Genomic DNA, 26,140 nt, shown 5'->3' with positions numbered 1-26,140 from the left:
TTGGGACTTTTCAATGGGGAGGGCAGAATTGTCTCTTTTGCAGATGTAGAAGATCCAGAGTTTGGGAGCTGGGTGCCTTCAATATACAGACGGATCTGTTTATCATTCACACAGCAGCCAGGGACAGCTGTTTCTGGCCTGCCTCAGCATCTGAAGACATGGTCAGATGGATGAAGGTGAACAAGCTAAAACTAAATTTGGGGAATGGTGATGCTGTTTAAAAATGCTGATATTCTGGAAGGAATTCACTTGATGGAGTTGCAGCTAAGCCTTTCAGTTAAGGTGAAGATTTCAGTGGTGATCGTGGCCCGCTTTGTTATTAGGAAAGCAGGTTGGGACTGTTGCTAAGAGTGTCTTTTCATCTGGCTCGAAAGTTATTCTCCCTTTCAGGCTCAGGGGATCTGGCCATGTCAAGCCACGTTGCTTGTAACTTCCAGATTGGGTAACCTATCAATTACTGTATTTGGGGTTGCTCTAGAGGAAAACCCAGAAGGCACAACAGGAGTAAAACGGGAGTCGTGAGTTGGCAGGAGTTGGAGCCTCATAATTGAAGGACCGTCTCTCCGCTGTGTGAACCCACGTGACGGCTTAGTTCTGTGCAGCAGGTATTCTAGTTTTCTCCCATCAATTTGTGCAGCCTCTGCCTTCTTCATCACAGCCTGCCTTAAGGAAATCTTTACCAGAGGAAGGCACTGTGGCTCTGTGGCAGCGTACCTGCTTGGCACGCAGCCAGTCCAGGTTTAATCCCTGGCATTTGCAGTTAAAAGATCAGGTACCAGGGGTTCGAAAGACCTCCACCTCCTCTTCTGGTGCCTTTTGGCTTTGAACAAAAAGTAACACCTTCCGAATCTTAAGCAACCATTTTAAAGCGAATGTTGTGTTGTCATGAAAGGGATGGTGGGTGTGTGTAATTTTTCAGTTGATAGGTGTGTATTGGGTTACATTTTTATATTGGGGGTGTTGTTTACACAATTAGCGTTGAGACTGTCCCAGGATAATTATGAGATAGCAGTCCTAACATCAGGGCTTTTTTTTCAGCAGGAACGCAGTGGAACGGAGTTCCGGCACCTCTTGAAAATGGTCACGTGGCTGGTGGCCCCGCCCTCTGATCTCCAGACAGAGAGAAGTTGAGATTGCCCTTCGCGCCATTCCAGTGGTGTGGACGGCAAACTAAATTACCCTGTCTGGAGATCAGGGGGCGATTTACACTTTAAAAAACTCCCGCCTTGTTCCAGCTGACCCAAAGTGATGTCGTTGTGCGGTCCTGAGTTCCATCACTGAGTTCCACCACCTCTTTTCCCAGAAAAAAAGCCCTGCCTAACATGAATTAACAATGATGATTCAGGATATTAAGAACTGCATGCTCTAGATTCATTCATGGGATCTGAAAAGGTACATCCAAGCTACAGAGTGTGCAAATTCATCTCATTTATAGGCCACCTTGCTTCCTAAAGCAGCTTATGTAATTTACCTCTCCTCCATTTTTTCTTCACAACAACCCTGTCAGGTGGGTTAGGCTGAGAGTGCAAGACTGGCCCAAGGTCACCCAGAAGCTTCCACGGCCGTGTGGGGAATCAAACCTTGGAGTCCCCCAGATCCTAGTCCGACGCTGACTGCTGCGCCCCATTGGCTCTCAAGTCTACCAGGCATGCATGCGTGTATCGGAGTTCAGCAGCCAGTGAGTGTAGTGGTTAGAGTGTCAGAGTAGGATCTGAGAACTCCAGGTTCGAATCCCCAGTCTATCATGAAAGCTCACTTGGGGTGACCTTGGCCCAGTCACACGCTCCCAGCCAAACGTATTTCTCCCATTGGGGACCAAGGTGGGGTATAAATGGATGCTATCAGATTTGGATTCAGATAAATAAAATGAAAGCTTACTCCAAAGTAAGAGTTGGTGTAGTATGGTGGTGAAGACATAGTTATAAATTGAGAAGGTCTGGATACAAATGTTGTCTCTCATTAACCCACTAGGCGGCCTTGGGCAATCCCCCGTTTCAGCTAATTAATTTAAAAGATTTGCGTCCTGCTTCTGTTGTTACTGGAAGCAGCTTCCAGAAATGAGTGAAAACGCTCTTGTCCCAGGAAAAAGGTGTTAGAACAGGCCTATGGTGTTGTCTGGTGTCCTCTTGCATTTCCAGCACAGCGGGATGCACGTCTACCCAGAAGCAAGGCATAAGGGTTGCCTCCAGCGAGAAGCAACCCAGCAAATGTGATGTGATGCTTCTGCTCCACACGGGACACATCTGACCTTGTGTGGAGGGGCAATTTTAAGATGTCACACCACATACCGTTATGTTGCTCCCGCGTTGTGATTCCTCAGAAGACTTTGCAGTGCGTTTTCATGGTTCTGTTCCGCTTCTTACCCTGATGAGATTGCTTAAAGCTTATAAACACGATAAGGCGTTCAGAAATGTAATTGCTTCCGTAACCAAGTCAAGACAGTGACAGGGTCAGAACAAAAGAAAAACAAACACACACGCACACCCAGCCTCCGTTGAACTGCTGTTTTAATTGGCAAGAAGCATTAGAGGAGTTGTCTTTCACAGAATCCCAGAATCACAGAGTTGGAAGGGGCCATACAGACCTTCTACTCCAACCCCCTGCCCAGTGCAGGATCAACCTAAAGCATCCCTGGCCAATATTTATCCAGCCTCTTCTTGAAAACTGCCAGTGAAGGGGAGCTCAGCACCTCCCCAGACAGCTGATTCCACCTTTGAACTACTCTGACCATGAAAAAGTTTTTACTAATATCCAGCCACTACCTTTCTGCCTGTAATTTAAGCCTGTTGTTTTTGGTCCTATCTGCTGCCAACTGGAACAACTCCTTGCCCTCCTCCAAATGACAGCCTTTCAAATATTTAAAGAGAGCAATCATGTCGCCCCTCAATCTCCTTTTCTCCAAACTAAACATTCCCAAGGCCCTCAGCCTTTCTTGGTAGGGCTCAGTCTCTAGAGCCCTGATCATTCTCATCACTCTCTTCTGCACCCTCTTGATTTTGTCCACATCCTCTTTGAAGTAAGGCCTCCAGAACTGGGTACTCCACCTGGGTACTCCAGGTGCCGCCTGACCAAGGCAATATAGAAAGGGACTATGACCTCCTGTGATTTTGATGCAACAGCCCTTTTGATACAACCCAAGACTGGATTTGCCTTTTTTGCCACCGCATCACACTGACTACTCATATTTAGTTTACACTCCACTCTTACCCCAAGATCTCTTTTGCATACACTACTACTCAGAAGTGTATCTCCTATCCAGTATTTGTGCTTCACATTTTTGTGGCCCAGATGTAATACTGTGCACTTACCTATGTTGAATTGCATCCTGTTCACAACCACCCACTTCTCCAGAGTATTCAGGTCTTGTTGAATTTTAACTCTTCTTGGGTGTTTGCCACTCCTTACCCCTTCATCCAGAACATTCATAAAAAAGACCCAAAACCGAGCCCTGTGGCACCTCACTGGATACCTCCCTCCAATCTGATGAAATGACATTGACCCACCACTCTTTGGGTGCGGTCCTCTAACCAGTTCCCTATCCACCAAACTGCCCTATAGTCCAGTCTGCAGTCTTCCATTTTACCCATTAGAAGGTCATAGGGAACCTTATCAAAAGCTTTGCTGAAATCCAGGTAAATCACGTCGACAGAGTTCCCATGATCCAGTAAGCTCGTCACTCGATCAAAGAAGGAAACCAGGTTGGTCTGAAAAGATCTGTTGGGGACAAAACCATGTTGACTTCGCTGGATCACTAAGCAGTCCTTCGGATGCTTACAGATCAATCCCTTTAAAATGTGCTCTAATATCTTCCTAGCAACAGAAGTCAGACTGACTGGCCTGTAGTTTCCCAGGTCATCCTTCTTCCCTTTTTTAAAGATTGGGATAACATTCGCTGTTCTCCAATCTTGTGGCACATCCCCAGTCCTCTAGGAGGCCTTGAAGATGATGGACAGAGGCTCTGCAAGTTCTCTAGGAAGTTCTTTGAGCACTCTTGGGCGTACCCCATCTGGCCCAGGGGATTTGTATTTGTCCAGTGCAGCCAGATGCCTCTCCACAACCTCTCTGTCAATGTCAACTAGCCCCCCAGGTGTCCTGTCCTGTCTTCTACCATCTCTAGATAGGCTCAGGTTCTTCAGGGAAAAAACAGAGGCAAAAAAGTCATTAAGCCTGTCTGCTTTTTCTCTGTCCTCCATCAGAGTTTCTCCTTCTACTCCCAACAGCGGTCCAATTGCCTTTTACCTTGCATTTGCTTCTCACGCATCTGTAGAAGTTTTTTCGTATTGTAGCGAGCCCCCCTGGCCAGACCTAGCTCATACTGAGCTTTGGCCTCTCTGATGGCTGATCTGCAGTACCTAGTAACCCTCATATGCTCCTCTTTAGAGGTCTGTCCTTCTCTCCATTTCCTGAACATTTCCTTTTTCTCCCTTAGCTTATTCTGGAGCTCTCTGCTCATCCACATCGGTGTCTTGGAGCCCTTAACCATGTTTCTTTATGGCTTACTAGGATGGGGTGTTGTTTTGTAAAAGTTGAGCATAGTTTATCCATTGCTTCTCATAGAATGGCTAATTTAAGTAAATTATTTTTAAGTTTTTAGACTGTCTTTTGATCTGAGTTCTTCACAGCAAATTACAATATCTATATAAATGCTTGTAGCGAAGGATTCTGCATGACGTTGAAGCAGGCCTTAGCATGTCAGCCTAGTAGACTGATTAAAGGGCTTGCATCCGCCAGTTTGTAGGATTATTAAATTTTTAAAAACAGCCTCTGAATTGTAATATTTTAATAATGTACTTCTTTTAGGGTCGGTTATTTTATTGCATTCTGTTCAAGTATTTAAAACATTAATTTAGCAGGACTGTAGTCACAGTGATTTGTGCTAGTTAGAAAAGTCCGCTTTACTTAGCAGTCCCTTGAAACAGTGACATTCTAAACCTTTGTAATGATTTAATTTTATCGATTAGCTCACAATGGTTTGTGCATTTAAGGCTAATGAAGGTTATCAGGACGCAGACTGGTTGGCCTTGGCTTTTATTCAGGAGCACTGGGCGTCCTGTCGGTAGAGGCGAATTTTGTTTAAAAGGAAATTCAGCAAGTCACATGTACAGAGCAACCATAGCAGGCAAAGATCAGTTTTAAAATGCGGGAAAGGGCAGGGCAGAGGGGGTCCCGTCCTTCCGCCTAAGTGGTCTATCTATGCAGAGCTTCAGAGCAAAAGGCCTTCTTTTCTGTGTTTGCTGTCAGGTGTTACCACGATGTGATTGAACAGGTAAGCTGCCGCCTACACAAAGGCAGGGGCTTGGCTTCATGCAGTATTTGAGTACATCCGATGTTTCCAGGCTGTAGGCAGTCAGTCACCTGACATCCCAGCTCTGGTTTTAGGGTAGCAAACTCATTAATGTGCTGTGCATCTCTCAGATAAAAATGAAGATGCCAATCTTACAAAATGCCTCATTCCTTCCTATTGAATAATGAATGTGCGTATTTAAATTTTTTTTTTTTCGTCAAAAACCGCCCTTAAATTCAGAAACCACTTTGAACTCTAAACATGTTGCTGTGTTAATCGAACGCTTCCTTAGTCGGTTTCTTCTGGAGAAAAGAAAGATAGGGCTGAAAGACTGCTGTCCTTCAGCAGAAACTGAGAGATGCAGATGTAGCGTGCAAAGGAATGTCATAGGCTTTGATACTGGGAGCAAGGAAAATAATACGATGCAAATTGGTGCACTCCAAAGGAAAGAATGTACGCCCACGATTGAAAGATAGAGGCGATACCTCCACGATTCCCTTGTTGTCTGTGGCAGGAAGGTAGCAACCATGACAACATGAAATCAGTTTTGCTGAAGAGGTAGCACTAAAACAGGGAAAGGGCTTTGTTGATGTGGATTGTTAAGGTATGCAGATAATGAATGAAGTAGAAACAGGAGTGTTCAGAAATGCAGGTGATACGTTAGGAAAGAACCATTTAATTTGGGCTAAATAGGTTTGTGGAGTCACATAAAAGAGGCAGATCTAATTACACAGTAGGAGTTTCTTCCCACCTGGGGGATTGTCAGAGGTTGAGCGTTCTCAGCTCCATAACATGATGAAATGCCTTGTTGTATCATACCAAAGGTTAGTTCACTCCAGCATTGTCTGTGAGAATGGTCAGCTGGCTGCCTCTGAGAACCTCTGCAGTAGCTTGTGATGGCTCCTATTCTGGGTGCCCGGTGTCTGGTATATTGCCTCCAGATGTGGAGGTTCCATGATTCTTTATTTTGGCTAATAGGGATAAAAGATCTGCTCTAAATGGAGATTTTGTAACTCTTTTTTCAAAATCTTTTAAGCTGGTGGTAGGGAATTTGAGTCTCTTGTATACTGAGTGAAGAAGTACCGTCTGTGCTGAATCTGCTGTCATTTGACTTTATTGTTTGACCCTGAGTTCTCATGTGATAAACACTTTCTCTCTCCATTCTTCCTTGTTCATGATTTTTATAAGCCTCTTATGTCCTCCCGGCTCTCTTATTTCCTTGGAATGCATTTGGAATTCTATGCCAACAGAATACGTAGCAGGCAACAGACATTAGCTATTTACAGTTTAACTAGTGGATATTGACTGTTTAACTAGTGAGTACCACTAAAGCTGCCTTCAGTCAGAGTTAGGAAAATCTGAGATCCGTAGAACGCTAAGAAAGCTGCCGTACCATTTCCCAGTGCCGGCTGGCATATCTTTATGCTCATTTGTGAAGAGTCGGTTTCTGTTAAGAGAAGAATCTCTTACAGTGGGTCTTGAAATCTGTCTGGGAGGATATATACGTGTATCTTTGTGGACGAGAACTTCAAGTGGCTATGGGTGCTTTTAATTGATCACCCACATCCATGCACATTTTTAAAAAAACGATTATATCGTGTATACTTTCAGTATGATAGAAACTTCTTCCCTGGGGCAGAACTATTAAAGTTGACTCCAACCAAGGACAGATCTGTGAGCAGGATCCAAGATTCCTGTTAGGTTCCTGCTTAGTAGCTTGAGAGTTAATTGAAAATAACCTTCCTATGAAGACCAAAACGGCAGGTTGGAATTGGTTGTTCAGAATGCCTTGTCTCTGAAATTGGCATTCCTATGTAACCCTCTGCTTGCATGAAGCTGCCTTATACCGAATTGGGCCATCATTTCAGCAGGGTCGGTACTGTCTACTCAACTTGCAGCAGTGCTCTGAAGTCTTTTTCACCTGTCCTATTAATTGCAGACACCAGCGGTTGAACCTGGGACTTTCTGCATGCCAAAAAGATGCTCTACCATTGAGCCGTGGCCCCTCCCAGACAACGGGAGCCTAGACAGTTCCTGCAATTCGTTTTTATGATCTGAGAAAAGCTTACTTCAACCTTAAAGACGTCCATGTCAACAGGGTCTGACTCAAAGCACCCACCATCCTTGCTAAATATTCACAGGTTGCCGTTCTTGTCTTGGCTGTTATGCCCATCCAGATTATAGCACTTTGAAAGTTGTACTGGGCCATGTTCTCCCTCTGAGGCGGAGGACATCTTGGGTGATTCCCACCATCCAATCAGGGAGGCAGGAACTAACTTTCTTCCTCTTCCTGTCTAGCCTGTGGGACCACCCTCTCTTCAGTTCTGTTCCTGCCTCCAGGGAGAGCAGTTCTGCAGCAGACTAGCTCTGCTGCCTTTTTTTCTCTTTATCTCTTATTTATCTTTCTTCTTCCTCAAATCATTCTTTACCTTACTCCTTACTTACTTCATTACCTTACTCTCCTCCCATTTCCTCTTCTTTTACTCCTCTTGCCAAAGAATGAAAAGAAGAGGACGAGATGGTCTCTAGAGAGTCATTGGACTCTGAGGAAAGCTTCATGGAGAAGAATTTGGGCTGTTCCCATGGAGAGCCATCCTTCCGGTGGCGGGAACAGGCCCAGCCAGCACCAGCATGCCTCTGAGGCTGTATGGGTTCCCTGGCAAGGAGAATATGGGCTGTTCCCATGGAGTGCCGTCCTACCGATGGCGGGAACAGGCCCAGCCGGCACCAACATGCCTCTGAGGCTGTATGTGTTCCCCGGCAAGGAAATGGCCTTGGAAGAGACGCAGGCCTCTCAACAGCCCCCTCTTCCACAGAGGGAGCTTGTTCAAACAGCGTGCCTCAGCCAGCCAGCTGAGAACAGCGCCACCTGGTGGAGCTCAATTTTGGCGGGAAACAACGCAACGCACTTGCCAATCTCCTGGCAGGAGAAACATGGCTGAAACATAATCCAGACACCCAGAGCTCCAGCCGACAAGCCCAGGAGGGCCACGTAAGTGTTCCCCTGAGCGTGTTATATCTCCAGAATTCCTGTCAGCAATTAGACTGACTGTGAGGGAGGAAATCCTGTTACTTTACCAGTCAGAAGCACCTTGGCCCTATAAAGATTCCAGGAATCTCCTCAGCCCTGGCTCCATGTGAATGTGCCCATGCCAATCTCCTGGCTGGAGATTTTACAGCAGGCCTTTCCCCTTTGGATTTAGCCCTGCTTTTACAACAGGATCTAGCCCTGCCTTTCCCTGTCAGATGGGTAATGTATAAAGGGCGCAATTTTGCCGGTGTCTTTGAACCTTTTAACTCTTAAGACTAACCAGGAGAGAGGAAATAGTGGTGTGGTGTCTACCTCCTCCCTCCATGAGTAAGGCTGTAGCTCTGTGGAAGAGCTTCTGCTTTGTATGCAAAAGATCCAGGTTTGTTCCCCATTAACTCCAGTTTAAGAGTTTAGGTAGATGAGGAGAAAAACCTCTTTCTGAGACCCTGGTGACCTGCTGCCAGTCTGAGGAGATAACACTGACCGATGGTCTGAGTCAGAATAAGGCAGTTTGCAACGTTTATCAGTCAGGGATCCCCACGGAGCAGGGGGATCGCCCTCAGATAGAGTTTGTAATGACAGGGAGAAGGATGAATTCCTTCAGATGTGGCAAAGGAAGAAATATCCCTACCAGAGCAGTCAGTCCAGCTGTCAGAATCTGAGGTCTACCAGAATTTACACCTAAGACATTCTCAGCCTTAGAGCTGTAAAAATTAGCCTTGGGGGAGTAGGACCCTTAGACTGGGAATACCAAATCCAGCCCAGGGAAACGAGTCACTTCCTCGTGAAGGTTCCTCAGAAAAGGTCCTCCCATTTCCAGAATATTTGTGGAGAAGGTTCAAGGCTGAGTGTTCTACACCATAAGCCAATTAATAATCCTCAAACTTGGTCCCCCCCCAAAAAACTGTACTTACTACCTTTCTTTGCTATGAGTTGTTGCAGGTACCTGCGATGGAACCTCCAGTGGCTACTCTTCAGTCATCTGGGCTCTGGTCAGAAGATGGGTAAGGATCAGTCAGAGACCACTTAGACAAGAAGAGAGAGGCCATGCTAACAAGAGCTCACGAGGCCATGACCATGGCTATTAAGGCTACAGCTATTGTCTCTATTGCCTCAAGAGTGTCAGAAGTATGGATCTGGAAACTGATCCAACTCCTCCTGTACAACAATAGCTGCCCCCATTGAAGGGGCAAACAGAAATGTAAGGGTCAATACCTTCAAGGCAGACATCATCCTGGATACATTTACCTTTTTCTTCTAGGATTATGGTCTTGACAGCAGTGACAAGCTGGCACACTTGAGTAAGAGCATGGCCAGCAGATTCACACTCTAAAAATATCATCCTGGCTTACCTCTTTCAGAGAGACAAGCTATTTGGGGGTGCCCTGGGAAAGATCTAGATTGAGACCTAGGACAGAAGAATGTGTTGCCAAAAACACTCAAACAATCTGAGAGGAGATCCATTGGACCTCAGCCTTTTATTCATAACACGCACTACTAAGGTCCAGACAAGATTCCAAATGGCCATCCTGAGGTTAATCTAGGCAACCCTTTAATAAGGGGGGTTTTTTAAGACCACACTTGTAGTATAGCGGTTAAATAACTGAACAGTGATGCAGTCCTCTGCAGGTTTACTTCTCACTGCTGCCATGAACTTTCCATATGGTCTTGGATAAACCAGTCCTCTCAGTCCCAGCTCTCCAGCTGTATTGTGGGGATAATGCTTACCTTTTCCCAAGATCAAACAGACAGTTCTCCACACGGGGAAAGAGATCAACCTTAATACCCAGATCTCTAAGACAGAACTTGCTAGCTGTCCCGTGAGAGGCCAACTACTCTTTACCATCAAGCTTAGGTTGACAAGCAGGCAGGCCTTACACATAGTCTCACAAGGCTATTCCATACAATTTGAAAGCTGCCCTCCAGAAAGGGGTCTACTCAATCTTCTTCTCAGTCCCTAAAAAGAATAGGGACTGGAGGGTGTTATTAGACCTCAAGTTTTTTGAACAAGTTTATCAAATTATATCACTTCTGAGTGGAGACTCTGGGCTCAGTCGCAGTGACTAATCAATCGGAAGAACACATGACATCTACAGATCTCACAGAGACATACCTCCATGTACCAATTCTGACAGCCCATCAAAATTATCTAAGATTTTATGTTTAAAAAAAAAAAAATTAAAAATAAAAATTGGCAGTTCTGAGCCATCCTGTTTTGGCCTGTCCGTCACACCGAGAGTATTTACAAAATTCATGATCAACCTCATCATATGTTTCAGAGACAGGGGGTATTCATGTTCACTTGTACCCAGATGATCTCCTGATCGGTTCAAGAGAAAATCTCACCACAACACTCAATTCACCATTCAGTCCCTACAAGCTTGAACACCTGGGTTAGATCACAGTCACCAAAAGGGTTTTTTCTATCCCTCACCAAAGAAAAGGTCAGGAAGACCAAACTGCTGACTGAGACTGTCATCAGAGTGCATAATCACTTCTCACAACACTACTGAAACTGATGGGTTTGCTAGTTGCTACCTACAATGCAATACCTTTGGGGTCGTCTATAGGCAAGACCACTTCAGACCTTTCTTAGATCTCATTAACAACAGATCATGGAGAAGACAGATCTTCCCATTCAGATACCACTTCAGATCAAAACCCATCTGAGCTAAGGTCACCAACCCAATACAAAGCAAAAGATTCATGATCCCTCGAGAACAACAAATATTTACAGGTGTAAGAATCAGGTTAGGCATGTCTCCCTATCAATGACGTAGGAAGGGGAGCAATTTGTCTGGCCCTGCTCCAGTTCAGAGCTCTGTATGGACAAGGTTGCAGACAAAATATATATAAACAAGCAGGGGGGATTCAAGACCTTGAAGTGACACAGGTGGCAGCAAGGATACTTACCTGGGAGGATGGTCATCTAGCTTCAATCAGAACTGTACACATCAAAGGCATATCCAATGCCCGGGCAGACTGGCTGAGGGGACAATGGGAATAGTCCCTTAAGAAACATCTCATAACATTGCACTTCACAACACCTCATGAACCTGTGTGCGCCCCAACACAGCCATCAACTACCGGGGTACATGACAAGATTTGTTCTACTCACAAGCAGATGCCCTGACATTGCAGTGGCCATTAGGCCTCCTCTATGTATTACTACCCTTACTAGTAACAGACCATGCCTTTCCACCCTCCAACAGATGGTGATATTTCCACCTTTTACCCTACTGACCTCTTCGGTCAAGTTACAGCAGGGACCAATTTGGCTCCCTCATTTAGACTTACTCTGCTTAACCGTGTGGAAATAGAAAGGAACGCCTTCCTAAGATGGGGATATTTCTGAGAGGTGACCAACACTCTCCTAGCATTCAGAAAACAGTTTATGCTCAGAATTTACAACTCTTATTGGGAAGCCCTCACTCAGTAGACATTTTACACAGCCCTGACCAAGCATCCATTTGAACCAGTCAAGGATGTTCCCCTGAGAAGGCTGAGAATGAAGACTATCTTCCTTATTATGGTCGCGTCTGACAGAAGATTTAGTCAGACCTGAACTCTGTATCTTTCCCAATAGTAAGGTGATGCCTCGTGCTGTCTTCCAAAACCGTATTCCAAACTGCATAGTTTGCAAGAGATAAGGCTACCATATTTATACCTGTACCCTAAATAGACGAGGGAGAGGCTCTGACACAACCTAGATGTCAGAAGGAGGATTAAGGCCTCTGCTCCGAATAGTGCAAATTAGAAAGTCAGTCTTACTGTTCTTAGATATATCTCATCTCAGTTTAGGGAAGAAAATGTCTTCAGCAGCAGTAGGTGCCAATAGCAAAACATACACTATCGAAACTCCTAAAAACTCTTTTCGCAGAGGTTCCTTGTGGAATACCAGCTCACTCTTTGAGCAATGCTACTACCAGTGCAGCGTTACACGGGAACACTTTTGTAGAAGAAGGCTACAAGTTTGTCAGTCTTGACCTTATTAAGATGCTACAAATCGAATCTATATGATTCAGCGGACACCGACTGTAGTGGAAAAGTACTGCAGTGCATGATCATGGACGAAGACCACATCCCACCCAGAAACTGGAAACTGCTTTGGGAGCACCCAAGATGTCCTCCGCCTCAGAGGGAGAACGGACCTTTGGACACTTACCGTGAAGGGTCCTTCTCCTCTGAGGAAAGGAGGACATCTTGCCCTCCCCGGGTCTCCGTCCTTCTCTACCCTGCTGCCTCATTCTTATACCTCCTCCGGGTTATGCTTTATTTACAGTACATGTTAATGCAACAGGTGTTTTTTCTCTCAGTATTAACAGTTGCTGAATGATAAATTCAATGTTACTGCTTTGTGGAGTCACCTGAACTGAAGAGAGGGTGGTCCCACAGGCTAGACAGGAAGAGGAAGAAAGTTAGTTCCTGCCTCCCTGATTGGATGGTGGGAATCACCCAAGATGTCCTCCTTTCCTCAGAGGAGAAGGACCCTTCACGGTAAGTGTCCAAAGGTCCGTTCCTCCTCCTTCCTCCATGGGTGAGGCTGTGGCTCAGTGGAAGAACTTCTGCTTTGCCTGCAGAAGGATCCAAGTTCGTTCCCCGTTAACTCCAGTTAAAAAGATCAGGTAGATGATGGAAAAAACTTCTTCCTGAGACCCTGGAGACCTGCTGCCGGTTTGAGTAAACAACACTGACCTTGATGGACTGGTGGTCTGAGTCCGAATAAGGCAGCTTGTAATGTTTAACAGACAGGGATCCCCACTGAGTAGGGGGATCGCCCTCAGAAAGCATCTATAATGGCAAGGAGAAGGAAGAATTCCTTCAGATGTGGAGGAGGAGGAGGAAATATCCCTGCCAGAACAGTCAGCCCAGCTGTCTGAATCTGAGGTCTACCAGTATTTACTATCTACGACATTCTCAGCCTTAGGGCTGCAGGAATTACCCTCGGGGGAGGAGGACTCTTAGACAGGGAATACTAATCCAGACCCAGGGAAACAAGAGTCTCTTCCTAGGGAAGGTTCCCCAGGTAAGGTCCTCCCATTTTCAGAATATTTTAGGAGATAGCTCAAGGCTGAGTGGTCTAAACCATCAGCCACTAATCAATTCCCGAATGTCGTAAAAAAAACAACCCTGTACTTACTAACTTTCTTTGCTATGAGATGTTGTAAGTACCTGCGATCGACACTCCAGTGGCTACACTTCAGTCATCTGGGCTCTTGTCAGAGGATGGGCAAGGATCAGTCAGAGACATCTTAGACAAGGGGAAAGAGGCCATGCTGAAGAGAGCTCTTGAGGCTATGGCTATTACTATAAAGGCTACAGCCATTGCCTCCAGAAAACTGATCCCACTTCTCCCATACAACAATAGATGCCCCCCTTGAAGGGGCAAACAGAATTTTAAAGGCCAGTACCTTCAAGGCAGACACCATCCTGGATGCAGTTACCTTTTCTTCCAGGACTATGGTCTCGGCAGCAGTAACAAGTAGGCACCCTTGGCTAAGAGCTTGGCCAGCGGTTTTACACTCTAAAAATATCGTCCTGGCTTACCACTTTCAGAGAGACAAGCTATTTGGGGATGCCCTGGGAAAGATCTGGGTTGAGACCCAGGACAAAAGAAAGTGTTGCCAAAAAACACTCAGTCTGAGAGGCGATCCCTTGGTCCTCAGCCATTTTATTCACAACACACTCTACTAAGGTCCAGATAGGATTCCAAGCGACCATCCCGGGGTTAATCTAGATATCCCCTTAATGGGGGGGGGGTCCTTTCAAGAACCCACTTGTAGTATAGTGGTTAAGTAACTGAACTGTGTTGCAGTACTCTGCTTGTTCACATTTCACTACTGCCATGGACTTACCACATGGCCTTGGGTAAACCATTCCTCTCAGGCCCAGCTCCCCAGCTGTATTGTGAGGATAATGCTTACTTTGTCCCAAGATCAAACAGACAGTTCTTCACACGTGGAGAGAGGTCCGACCTTGATACCAAGCTCTCTAAGACAGGACTTGCAAGCCATCCCTGTGAGAGGCCAAGTACTCCTTACCATCAAGCCTGGGTTGACACACAGGCAGACAGCTGGACCTTAGAAATAGTCTCACAAGGCTATTCCATACAATTTGAAAGCTACCCACCAGAACATTGTGTCATCTCTCCCCTACGGGAAATCTTAACTCAAACTGTAATCCAGCAGCTGGGCATTCAGGCTGTGGAGCATTTTCCCCACAATGAAAGAGGACTGGAGAGTCTACTCAATCATCTTCATAGTCCCTAAAAAGAATGGGGACTGGAGGGCGTTATTAGACCTCAACTTTTGAACAAGTTTATCAAGTTGCATCACTTCTGAATGGAAACTCTGCGCTCAGTCGCAGAGGCCATTCAACCAGAAGAATACAAGACATCTACAGATCTCACAGAAGCATACCTCCATGTACCGATTCTGACAGCCCATCAACAATACCTAAGATTTTGCACACACACAAAAATCAATTGGCAGTTCTGAGCCATCCTTTTCGGCCTGTCCACCACGCCAAGAGTGTTCACAAAGCTCCTGATCAACCCCATAGTATGTCTCAGAGAGAGTGGTATTCATGTTCATTTGCACCCAGATGATCTCCTGATCAGACCACGTTCAAAAGAAAAATCTCACCATGACACTCAGTTCACCATTCAGTTTCTACAAGCTGGAACCACCTGAGTATGATCATCAAAAGAGTGTTGTCTATCCCTCACCAAAGAAGAGGTCAGGAAGACCAAACAGCTGGCCGAGACTGTCATCAGAGTGAAAATCACTTCTCACGACACTACCCAAACTGATGGGTTTGCTAGTGGCCAGCAACAAGGCGATACCTTGGGGTCGTCTACATGCAAGAACGCTTCAGACCTTTCTCAGATCTTATTAACGACAGATCATGGAGGAGACAGATCTTCCCATTCAGGTACCACTTCAGATTAAAAGATCCTTGACTCCTTGACTCCTTGAGAACAACAAATACAGACGCAAGCATCACAGATTGGGCACGTCTTCCTATCAATGTCTTGGAAATGTGAGCGATTTGTCTGGCCTTTTCCAGTTCAGAGATCAGATAGTGAACTCACACATCCTGATCTGTATGGACAAGGTTGCAAACAAGACTTCTGTAAACAAACAGGGGGGATACAAGACCTCGAGGTGGCACAAGGAGGCAACAAGGATACTTACCTGGGAGGAAGGTCACCTAGTCGCGATCAAAGGCATATCCAATGTCCAGGCAGACTGGCTGAGCAGGTAGACCATTCAGCAAGTGGGATAGTCCTTTAAGAAAGATCTCATCTAATGGATAACATCGCACTTCGCAACACCTTTCATGGACCTGTTTGCATCCCAACACAACCATCAGCTACCAAGGTACATGACAAGGTTTGTTCCACTCACAAGCAGGTGCCCTGACATCGCACTGGCCATTAGGCTTCCTCTACGCATTACCATCCTTACCAGCAATACCCAAACTCCTGAGAAGGATCAAGGAACAGGGAGCGAAGTGCTAGTGATTGCTTCTTGGCAGCCCCGCAGACTGTGCCTTTCCACACTCCAACAGATGGTGATATCTCCACCCCTCATCCTACCAACCTCTCCGGTCACATTACAGCAGGGAATGATTTGGCACTCTCATTTAGACTCGCCCTGCTTAACTGTGTGGAAATAGAAAGGAAAATCTTCCTAAGATAGGGATATTCCAGAGAGGTGGCCGACACTCTCCTAGCATCCAGAAAACAGTTCACGGTCAGAATTTTCAATTCCTCTTGGAAAGCCCTCACTCAGTGGGGCAGGAAGAAAGCACTGGACCCTTTACACAGCCATGACCAAACATCCATTTGGACTGGTCAAGGATATTCCCCTGAGAAGGCTGAGAATGAAGACCATCTTGCTTATTGTGGTTACATCTGCCAGAAGAATCTCAGGCCTGAGTACACCATCAGTCAGACCTGAACTCTGTATCTTTCACAACGATAAGGTGATACTTCATACTGTCCCCACCTTTCTTCCAAAAGTCTATTCCAAATTCCATAGGTTGCAAGAGATAAGGCTACCATATTTCTACCTGTACCTTAAATATACTAGGGAAAGGCTCTGACACAACCTGGACATCATAAGGAAGCTCAAAGCCTATCTGCCCCAAACAGTACAAATCAGAAAGTCGGACTTACTGTTCATCAGTATATCTCCCCTCAATTTGGGGAAGAAAATGCCTTCAGCAGCCGTAGGTGCCAATAACAAAACATACACTATCGAAGCTCACAGAACTCTCATTGTAGAGGTTCCTAATGGAATAACAGCTCACTCTGTGAGGAGCGCTGCTACCAATGCAGCATAACAGAGGAACACTTCTGTAGAAGAAGTCTGCAAGGCAGCAACATGGTCGTCGATCTCGACCTTGGTGAGACGCTAGAAATTAAATCTATATTATTCTGCAGACACCACCTGCGGTAGAAAAATACTGCAGCACATGATCTCGGATGAAGACCACATCTCACCCAGAAAGTAGAAACGGCTTTGGAAGCACCCAAGATGTCCTCCGCCTCAGAGGGAGAACGGACCATTGGACACTTACCGTGAAGGGTCCTTCTCCTCTGAGGAAAGGAGGACATCTTGCCCTCCCTGGGTCTTCGTCCTCCTCTACCCTGCTGCCTCATTCTTCTGCCTCCTCTGGGTTACATGTTAACACAACAGGTGTTTTTTCTCTCAGTATTGACAGTTGCCGAATGATAAATTCAGTGTTACTACTTTGTGGAGTCACCTGAACTGAAGAGAGAGGGTTTCCCACATGCCAGACAGGAAGAGGAAGAAAATTAGTTTCTGCCTCCCTGATTGGACAGTGGGAATCACCCAAGATGTCCTCCTATCCTCAGAGGAGGACCCTTCACGGTAAGTGTCCAAAGGTCCGTTTTCATCAGGTTGGAGGGGGGGGCAGGTTGACAACTTTCCTGAAAGCCCCTCTCTCATGTCTTTTGTGCACTTTGCACACTCAGTTGGCTGCTGCTTCAAAATACCTCTTTCTGGGTTTGTTTTTTAAAAAATCACTGTTCCTTGAAATGGCAAAATCAAATTTGGCTTCCTAACAACCATAACTGAGAGCAGGCAATGCTGATGGGAAACGTGTTTTCTCCAAATGGCTTCATTTGCCGTCTGATGTCGTTGTGTGCAGGCAAATCCAGTTAGCAACTTGATGACCTCATTATTTTTACGAAGAAGGCAGGTTGCGGTTATGTTTTATTTCTTGGAGGCACTAAAATTGCAGAGTGAGGCAGTTGACTTGATGGAGTAAGGCATTTGGGACTGGGGAGCTGTGGACATCCAAAGTCTGATAGTGCTATAGCAGTTGGATGAATGTCTTTGCACACAGACCTGAAAAATGAGTGGAACTAAAAGGGGATTTTTCCCCCTCCCTTGGAGAGGGGAAAATGTTCTTGACACATCCTTCTCCCCATCCCTCCCATTTTAAGCTCAGCAGTTCTTGAAGTGCTTCATACTTGTCAGCTTACTGCCTTTGCTTACGGAGGCTTCTATGGGTGTAGGTCAAGCTAGCTTAATGCAGTGCTGTTAACGTGTGACCGAGTCCTATCTCTTGCTACCACTCTTGGTTCTGGATTCAAAGAAGGCAGAATTGTTTCCAGAACTAGGCCCAGTCGCCATCTCCATACATAATTCTGAACAAATGTCCTAAATTGAGGGTGTTCAAAGCAGAGAAGAACCACCGTTCCAGTGACATGTATCCGCTGCTTTTAGAGATTGTTCCTTTGGACAGTAAGAGCCCTGAGATTTGCTCCTGAAAAACTGAATTTGCAAAGCTACTAAGTTGGACAGTTTTTCTCAGCAGTAAACTAAGTTCTTGCAGGCTCTCCCTAGATTCAGAAGCAGTATCTTGATTTCCCCCCCCCCTCTTATCTCCAGCTAACTGTTTTGCTTTATAATTAAAATTAAGACTACAAAGGAAATTGTGTTGGTTCATATCTTTTTAGGGACTTCACATTTTGACCTTTTTAAAAAAATAGTCACAAATGCATGTTAACAATCAAGAGAGAACTCAGCAGAAGGGAACAATCAATCATTGGCACTTCTAAAACAAAATATCTTGTAAAGAAAAGGTACAGTCAACCACGAATACAAAGTCTCCCTCTTTGCGGATGACATGGTTCTCTATATTGTTAACCCACTCACCTCATTAACTCCCCTGGAAAATATCTTGTATAAATTTGGGCAACTATCAGGCCTCAAAATTAATAAATCCAAGTCTGAAATTTACCCTATTAAGCTAACCCTGGCCATACAATCACATATAGCTTCTATATTTGAATACCACTGGATTTGTAATTTGGGACTATTTAGGTATCATGATTCCCTTAAATTTAGCTAATCTAAAAGATTCTAATTTTAAACCCCTGGAGGTACGGGTTAAAAATAAGATTAAGGATGGGGACAAGTTAAATTTGTCCTGGGCTGAAAAAAATACTGCTAGTCAAATCCATGATTTTACCTCTTTTTTTATTTAACTTTCGTATGCTGCCTATTCATCTCACTGATCAAGATATCCAGTCATGGCAAAGTCTTATAAATAAATTTATCTGAGCTAACAAACACCCTAGAATCAACTTCTCAACCATGAAACGCGCCTCCAATAGAGGTGGACTGGCTATACCAGTTCTAAAACATGGCTGCTCAGTTAGCAAATATAGTGCTTTTGTTAAATCCTACAGAAAATTTAGACTGGAGCTATGCTGAAACAACATACATTTCCCCACATGACATAAAAGATATAAATCTGAACAGATCATAAAAGCAGACCAGTTCAAACATTTATCAATCCTTTTTTGAAATCTAACTTGGGACAGGGGAAGGCAGTATCTAGCCCCCACTCCTTCTCTGTTATCATCCTTCCTGGACCAATCTTGGTTTCCACCTGGAAAGGATTTAATCTCATTCCAGAAATGGAAGGTACTTAAGAAAAATAGAATTACGGATATAACCAAACAAGGGGCTATCCTAAGCAAAGGGCAAATTGAAAAAGATGCAGCTGATACCTTGCCATGGTACCAGTACTTACAACTGTCACACCTTATAAGCAGCCAATCAATTGCAAATGCTTTAAAATGTGAGCTAACAGACTTTGAGTTCCTGCTAAAACAAACATCATCTCAACGTAAGGGACTTATAGCAAGAATTTATTCCCTTTTAAACCTAAAAAAATGAGCATTCACCTTTAAAATAACAAATGAAATGGAATAGGGATTGCAATATCATACTAAAGGACAACCAGTGGGCCTTAATTTGGTCAGGCAGACACCTAAAAACTAAAGCAATCAATATTAAAATGTCATCTTTTAAAATAATGTCGGGATGGCACGTGATGCCTAGTTTTCTCCATCACCTTAATCCTACTATAGCCCCGCTTTGTTGGAAGCAATGCGGCCAAATCGGAGACTATATTCACCTCTGGTGGACGTGCCCTACAATCCAGTCATTCTGGGACTTAATCTTGAGGTCTGTTACAGAGTTCACAGGCTATGATGTTCCTAAGAATCCTGAGACAATCCTGCTTGGTCTCTAGGAAGACCCAACAATACCAACGATCAGGAAAAACTTAATATTCTTGTTACTAGCTGCAGCAAAAATGCTTCTTGCATCATACTGGAAACAAGACAGACTTCCAAAATTGCAACATTGGTACCAGAAAGTGTGGGATATCTTCACCATGGAGAAAACAGCGGATTATCTTCACTCTACTGATAACCCACAGCATCATTCAACATTCTTTATACAATGGATGCCTTCTTTGAACCATCTTCATGCTACCAACCAACTGCCAAATGCAGATATGAACACTTTCAGCTTTTTGGCAATATTATGAGTCTTATCCAGCATTGTACCTTCTCTAGCAAAAATGTATTTCTCAGTGTTAGCTGATCTCTCATTGACTGTTCCAAGGTTCACTGTTAATGTTTTTTTTAATGTTATGTATAAATTTTGTATAAATTGTTACGTGTTCCAGAAAATGGGAAAATAAAAAGTTCAAAAAAAAAAAAGGTACAATCTAAAACAAGGGATGTGTAACTACATTTCCGAGAACAGTTCATTTCTGCACATGGCAGTCACATGAAACCAATAATGAGCTAGCAGGAAGGGTTAGGATCATACTTAAGTCAGAGCTAAGATCTGAGTAAGGAACGTTTTTAAAGCCGTGCGCGTGGGCTGTTTGGGACTCGTATGCTTTGCAGGAGAATTCGTCAGTCTGGGAAGAGGGTAGCAGAGCTTTGCTTGTAACAGACAAGACGTTGGTAACAGCTGTAATGGCTTCTCTGTGAATGGCAGTCTCTCTTACAGGGAGCACAGATCTGTTTCCAAGTTGTTTTGACACTACATGGCCACGCCACAGGCCATCATAAGAGAACCGTTTCTGTTCTCTGTTTCACCCATTGGCTCAGTTTCATCCCCCACCCATTTCTCCTTTCCCCTGCCAACTCCACTACTGACCCAGCTGTGAGGCACCCAGCGCAAGGCAGGGATAAGCACGGAAAGGGTTTTAGATTCCCAACCCATCTCATCATCTGTCCTTGCTTTGTTGAGAGGAGCATGTGGCAAGAGGACAGTAGGCATTTTTGAGCCCTGATGTTTGACTCTGTCCTCTGCAGATGAGTGTTGCTGGTTTGTGGTTCTCTGTGTGAGTAAGGGAGGCAGCGTAATCAGACCGGGCATGAAGAGAAGCTTCCAAGAATTCCAGGGGCTTTCAATCAATTCTGGCGCTGCCCATGGCACGAAGGCGATGTCAGGCTAGTGGGCCATCTATTCCACCATCCTGTTTCACACAGTAGCCAACCATTTGCCCTGGAGGGCCAACAAAGAGGGTATAGAAGCCAAGGCCTGATGTCGCCTCCTGTAACTGGGTTTCAGAGCTTTAATTGACTCTGGCCAGTAGCAAGTGATGGTTGTATCTTCTATGAAATCTTTGAAGTCTGTACAATGGTCCAGAGTCTTTCATGCACTCCACTATGTGTGTGTATAGCTCTAGTGTACAAACCTTGCTGCATGCTTCAGAGAAATGTGCATGAAGTGGGGCACATGAGTGGGGTAGCCCTTGAGGCAGGAGGAATGTTCTTTGGGTCCCAAGTCTGTATAAAATTGCTGGACAGGCCATTGTGTTAAGAGGTGGGTATGTAATAAATGCTATGCATACTTGAGATGTATATATTGGTTTGCATGGGGGAGCCCATTCAAGGCAGTGCACAAACTTACAGTAGCATTGAGAATCAGTGTGATGGAGACCTGAGAAGAGAGCTTGGGCAGGAAGATTGCAAGATTAGACCCTCCCTAGGTGGTTTACTCCTGACCTGAATAGCCCAGGCAATCCCGGTCTCCCTCAGCTCTTGGAAGCTAAGCAGGGTCGGCCTTGTGTAATAATTGGATGGGAGACCTCTGAAGAAGACCAGGGTTGCAGAGGCAGGTAATGGCAAGCCACCTCTGCTAGTCTCTTGCCTTGAAAGCCCAGGTAGGAGTCTATATAAGTGACTTAATGGTACGGTTGTGATCCATTTCTGTCTCCAGTCTAATTCCACCTCAGGGTGTTGTTCTGGAGTGACTAGCCCTAGGCAAGCACAGTGTTCATAGCTCCTTGGAGGGAATGTGGTCAGTGAATAAACGACTGAATATCTTTGAGGTTGTATCCATATCTCACAAGTTCCTGGAATTTCCTTACGGCTTGACTTGTGGGGTCATGCAAGTGTTGTGTTGCATCCATTCTTCCTCCATGAGTTTTTTTTTTAATCGAATTGTGTCTAAAAATAATTAGGTACTTGTTCTGGAGATCTGTAAACAATGTAAGCTTATGTAGGCTTTATGAAGGCTTGAAAGTGAACAGAACCTTTGTTATAAAGGATGCTGACTTCCTCGCTTGAATACTTTCCAGCTTTGACATGTTGGCAGTATGTAACCTCAAGTGAGGTTAGCGGGACGTCATTCCGTGTTTATAAAAACCGAGCAGGTAAGCTCTTGAACTGTCTTAATGTCATGTTGAGTCTGGAAGAAGACTCTGAAAGCTGTTTCCGTTCAGAATTCTGGTTGAGATCGCGCGCTTTCTGTAGTGAGTATGCGTTTCAGATGTGGTATATTCTTTGTGAGATCTGCAGTAAACCTGTAGTAGTAAATTGAAATAATTGTGCATCTTCGTGAATTGGAATTGTGCAGTGTTCTAACAAATGGGCATTCAGTAAGAAACTATGACTCACTTTTATATCTTACTTTTACTGAAAAAAAACCTCTTTGATCATTAGACCTTTTAATTAAAGTAGGATTTCCCCCCCCCCTTTCTTGTAATAAGGGTTTTATTTGATTTTCTGTATAGGCACCATCAAAGAACTTGGTAGCTGGCCAGTGTTCCGTGTACAGACTTTATGCCTCAATTCCTTTCCCATTGTTAAAGAGGCTGGATGGTTGAGTCTTAAAGTCGTTTCTCAGCTTAATCATTCCTTGTAATTGGTTCCTTGGAATTGGCCGATAAACTCCGAAGGAATTGCTGAATTCATTCATTGTACTAATGAAAAAGCGCAACTAGTGGCACCTTAAAGACTAGAAAATGTATTGCGGTACATGATTTTGCAGGCTAAAGCCCAGACTCAATAAACAGAGCAGGCTTTGGACCACAAAACCTTGTGCTGCTGTGTGTTTGTTAGTCTTTAAGATGCCATAACCCTGATTCGGATAGCCCAAGATAGCCTGGTCTTTCAGAAGCGAAGCAGGGTCTGCCCTGGTTCGTACTTGGATGGGAGACTACCCAGGAAGTCTGGGTCACTATGACAGACCTCATTTCTTGCCTTGAAAACTCGCAAGTCTTGACAGCACCTTACAGACCCCAGGTGCCATGATGTTCTTAACAGTAAGCATCAATCGTTGTGAATTTATCTTCCAAACAAGCTGTAGTCCTAATGTTCTGTGTAGTGAACAGTATAACATATGAATAAGTTATTTATAGCCCGTCTTTCTTATCAAAACTCAAGGCACATTTATTGCTGCTTGGTTGAACATTATAAAGAGCTGGCCGAATTAATACGTTTTCCACAGTGTGTTGAGATGATTTTTTTTCATTTCTTGCAGAAACAGAAATGAAGGCACACATGCACACACAATTTTGCCTCATTTGCTTGCTGACATTTGTCTTTCACCAATGCAACCACTGCCACGGACACGGTTCCGAAGAGAGCGACATTGACCCCCACGATGTCCATCAGATCTCAGAGGTACCATACCTCCAGAACGGAAGGACGGAACCTGCGCCAAATAAGGAAGCTGAAGACGAACAGAAATACTACATTGAAAAACTCTTTGACCGTTATGGGGAAAATGGAAAATTGTCGTTTTTCGGTCTGGAGAAATTGCTGACGAGCCTCGGCCTCGGAGAAGTAAAAGTAGTGGAGATAAACCATGAGGACGTTGGCCACGATTACGTTTCTCATTTAGATGTAATAGAAGTGCAAGAAGGAAGGCATTCTCATTCTCACAACCACCCTCATTCTCATAGTCATTCAGGTTCAGAAAACCAGACATTAAGCGAAAGGTCTGCCAGAAGATCCCAGAAGTGTGACCCTGAAAAAGAAATCTCAGAGTCATCTTCGAAACCTGATGGCAAACATGCCCATGACCACAATCTCAGGCGCCATGGGCACCACCATCACCACCCGCACCACCATCTCAGTCATAACAGTACTCACCATTCACGTAACGATTCCGTAACTGCTGGTGACCACGGGGAACCAAGTCATGAGCCTTCCACAGAAACCAACACCACTCAAGAACAGCCGGAAATAAAACCGCGCAAACCCAGAAAGAAGCAAAAAGACAAGAAGAAGAGTGTCGAGGCGTTGACAGATACAGCACAGGATTTTTCTCCTGATCGTGACTCCCATGAACAGTCCGAACACAACCACGTTCACAAGCATGGTAATGTATATTATATGTCTCTCTCATGTCCGCAGCTTCAAGAACACTTAATCCCGACAAAACAGAGGGGCTACTGATAGGGAGAAGGTTTGACCAGGAACAGGGATATTTCCTGTTCTGGGTGGGATTGTACTCCCCCTAAATAAAAGAGCAGGTTCGTAGCTTGGGGCTGTCACTGGACTTGGGCCTCCTGTTGGGCACCTTTCACCACAACACAAAATAGGGCTCACACAGGCAGATAACCAATAGACAACTAGTCCCCGTGGAATACAATCAACCAATCCAAAGTCATATAAATTTTTTTCCAGTTTTAAAGTGCAACGTGCTCAGATATAAATAGCAGCAAATATAAGACAATTAATCTATTTCCAGCCCCCGGCATGTGCAAAATAAGTTATTGTTTCGTCACATGCAACTTCATTCATAAATACACAGTCTTTAGTCATTCATCTACAGGCACAGGTAAACATTGACCACGATTGCAGAAATAAATACACAATAAATATTTCAATAAATATTACAATAAATAGTGCATAATATCGAATAAGCTGTTGTCCTGTCGATCTGTGTTGATGAAGTCGAGGATGCAGTGGTCCAGGACTTCCTGATGGTGTGGTACCTTTCACCAGCTGGTGAGCCAGTTGCGGCTTTTCCTAGCTGGGAATGATCTTGCCTCTGCGGTGCCTGCCCAGGTAACATCAGTTGCTCAGTGCGCTGTACATGGGGGGTGGGGGGCTGCCCGTGAAGACTGTCCAGAATCTACAGTGGGAACAGAACGCTGCAGCCAGAATGTTGACTGGAATGGGTCGTAGGGACCGTATCATTCCAGTCTTGCTTCATCTGCACTGGCTCTCAATTTGCTTCTGGGCCCAAATCAAGGTGCTGGTGCTGACCTTTTTTGGACCAGCATAACTTAAAGACCGCCTTCTCCCATATGAACCTAGCCATCCACTCCAGTCATCTTCGGAGGCCTTGCTTCGGGTACCACCACCGTCTGAGGCTTAGATGGGTGGCAACCCTAGAAAGTGCCTTCTTGGTTATGGCGCCAAAACTTCGGAGCCCCCTCCCCACCGGTCTCCCTCTGTTATTCTGCAGGCAGGTGCAGACTTTTTTCTTTCATTTGGCATACCCCCGGTAAACTCTTAAATTTTTGCCTGTGTGTGCATTTGTTTATATGTCTTTATTGTATCTCTGTATGCATTTTAAATGTTTTTTATGTCTTGATATTCATTGTTTGATATCCATTGTTTGTGGGACCCTGTTTTGGGTGGGAAGGTGGCATATGAATGTTTTCAATAAACATTTTAAATAAATGTGGTAACGTCCACGCAGCTCCCCATGGGCACCAGGATCACAGTCCAGCCAGCGGAGACGGGCATCGCCATGCCAGCAAGCGCGAAGCACCCCATAAGCAAATCAGCGTGGAAAAGCGAGATATTTCTCCTGCACATCGTCACAAAGACCACAGTGAAGACGAACATCACCATGAAGAGGTCAGTGTAATTCCGATAGAACCCTGCAGGCCTTTGGTAACGTAAAGTGATCTGTACACGAGAGGTCACATGCTAAGCCCGGAGATAGTGAAAATTGGCTTTCTCTGGAACAAGTTTGTAAATAGCCACTCACTTGACTGTGGCAGTTAAGGTTTTATAGCCAAATTTGATTTCTCTTTTGCCGACAAGTAACTCAACCGGAGGATACATCCGGAAAGGCAGGTTAATACAAATGTGCTTCGAATGGTAACTTTTTTTTTGCAGAACTATTATTAAAGCTGTTCCAAACTGTGCGGGAACTGTATTGCAGTTTCTGTGCAAAATAATTTAAAGCATGCCTTGAATAGTAGACCTTTAATTCTCTTTATAAGCT

At 44.7% G+C, this 26,140-nt stretch overlaps 1 protein-coding gene across 7 annotated transcripts in view; it reads left to right on the top strand.

Moving 5' to 3' along the window:
- The window catches only part of SLC39A10 (solute carrier family 39 member 10), a 76,447-nt gene that overhangs the window by 20,514 nt on the left and 29,793 nt on the right, over positions 1-26,140 (top strand). For 2 of the 7 annotated variants that reach the window (XM_054970885.1, XM_054970882.1), the window contains exons 1-3: positions 7,582-9,319; positions 23,432-24,274; positions 25,607-25,767. In XM_054970885.1, coding sequence (XP_054826860.1) covers positions 9,244-9,319; positions 23,432-24,274; positions 25,607-25,767 — 1,080 coding nt within the window. In that variant the 5' untranslated portion in view covers positions 7,582-9,243. Of the gene's footprint in view, positions 1-5,089; positions 5,267-6,089; positions 6,109-6,146; positions 6,211-7,581; positions 9,320-20,429; positions 24,275-25,606; positions 25,768-26,140 lie in introns of those variants that run through there. The other 5 variants (XM_054970886.1, XM_054970889.1, XM_054970883.1 and 2 more) reach the window with 5 other exon arrangements.

This window comes from Eublepharis macularius, chromosome 2 (assembly GCF_028583425.1).
Source record: "Eublepharis macularius isolate TG4126 chromosome 2, MPM_Emac_v1.0, whole genome shotgun sequence".
NCBI lineage: Eukaryota > Metazoa > Chordata > Lepidosauria > Squamata > Eublepharidae > Eublepharis > Eublepharis macularius.
Note: the sequence above shows the minus strand (reverse complement) of the source record. Positions and strands in the feature narration are given on the sequence as shown.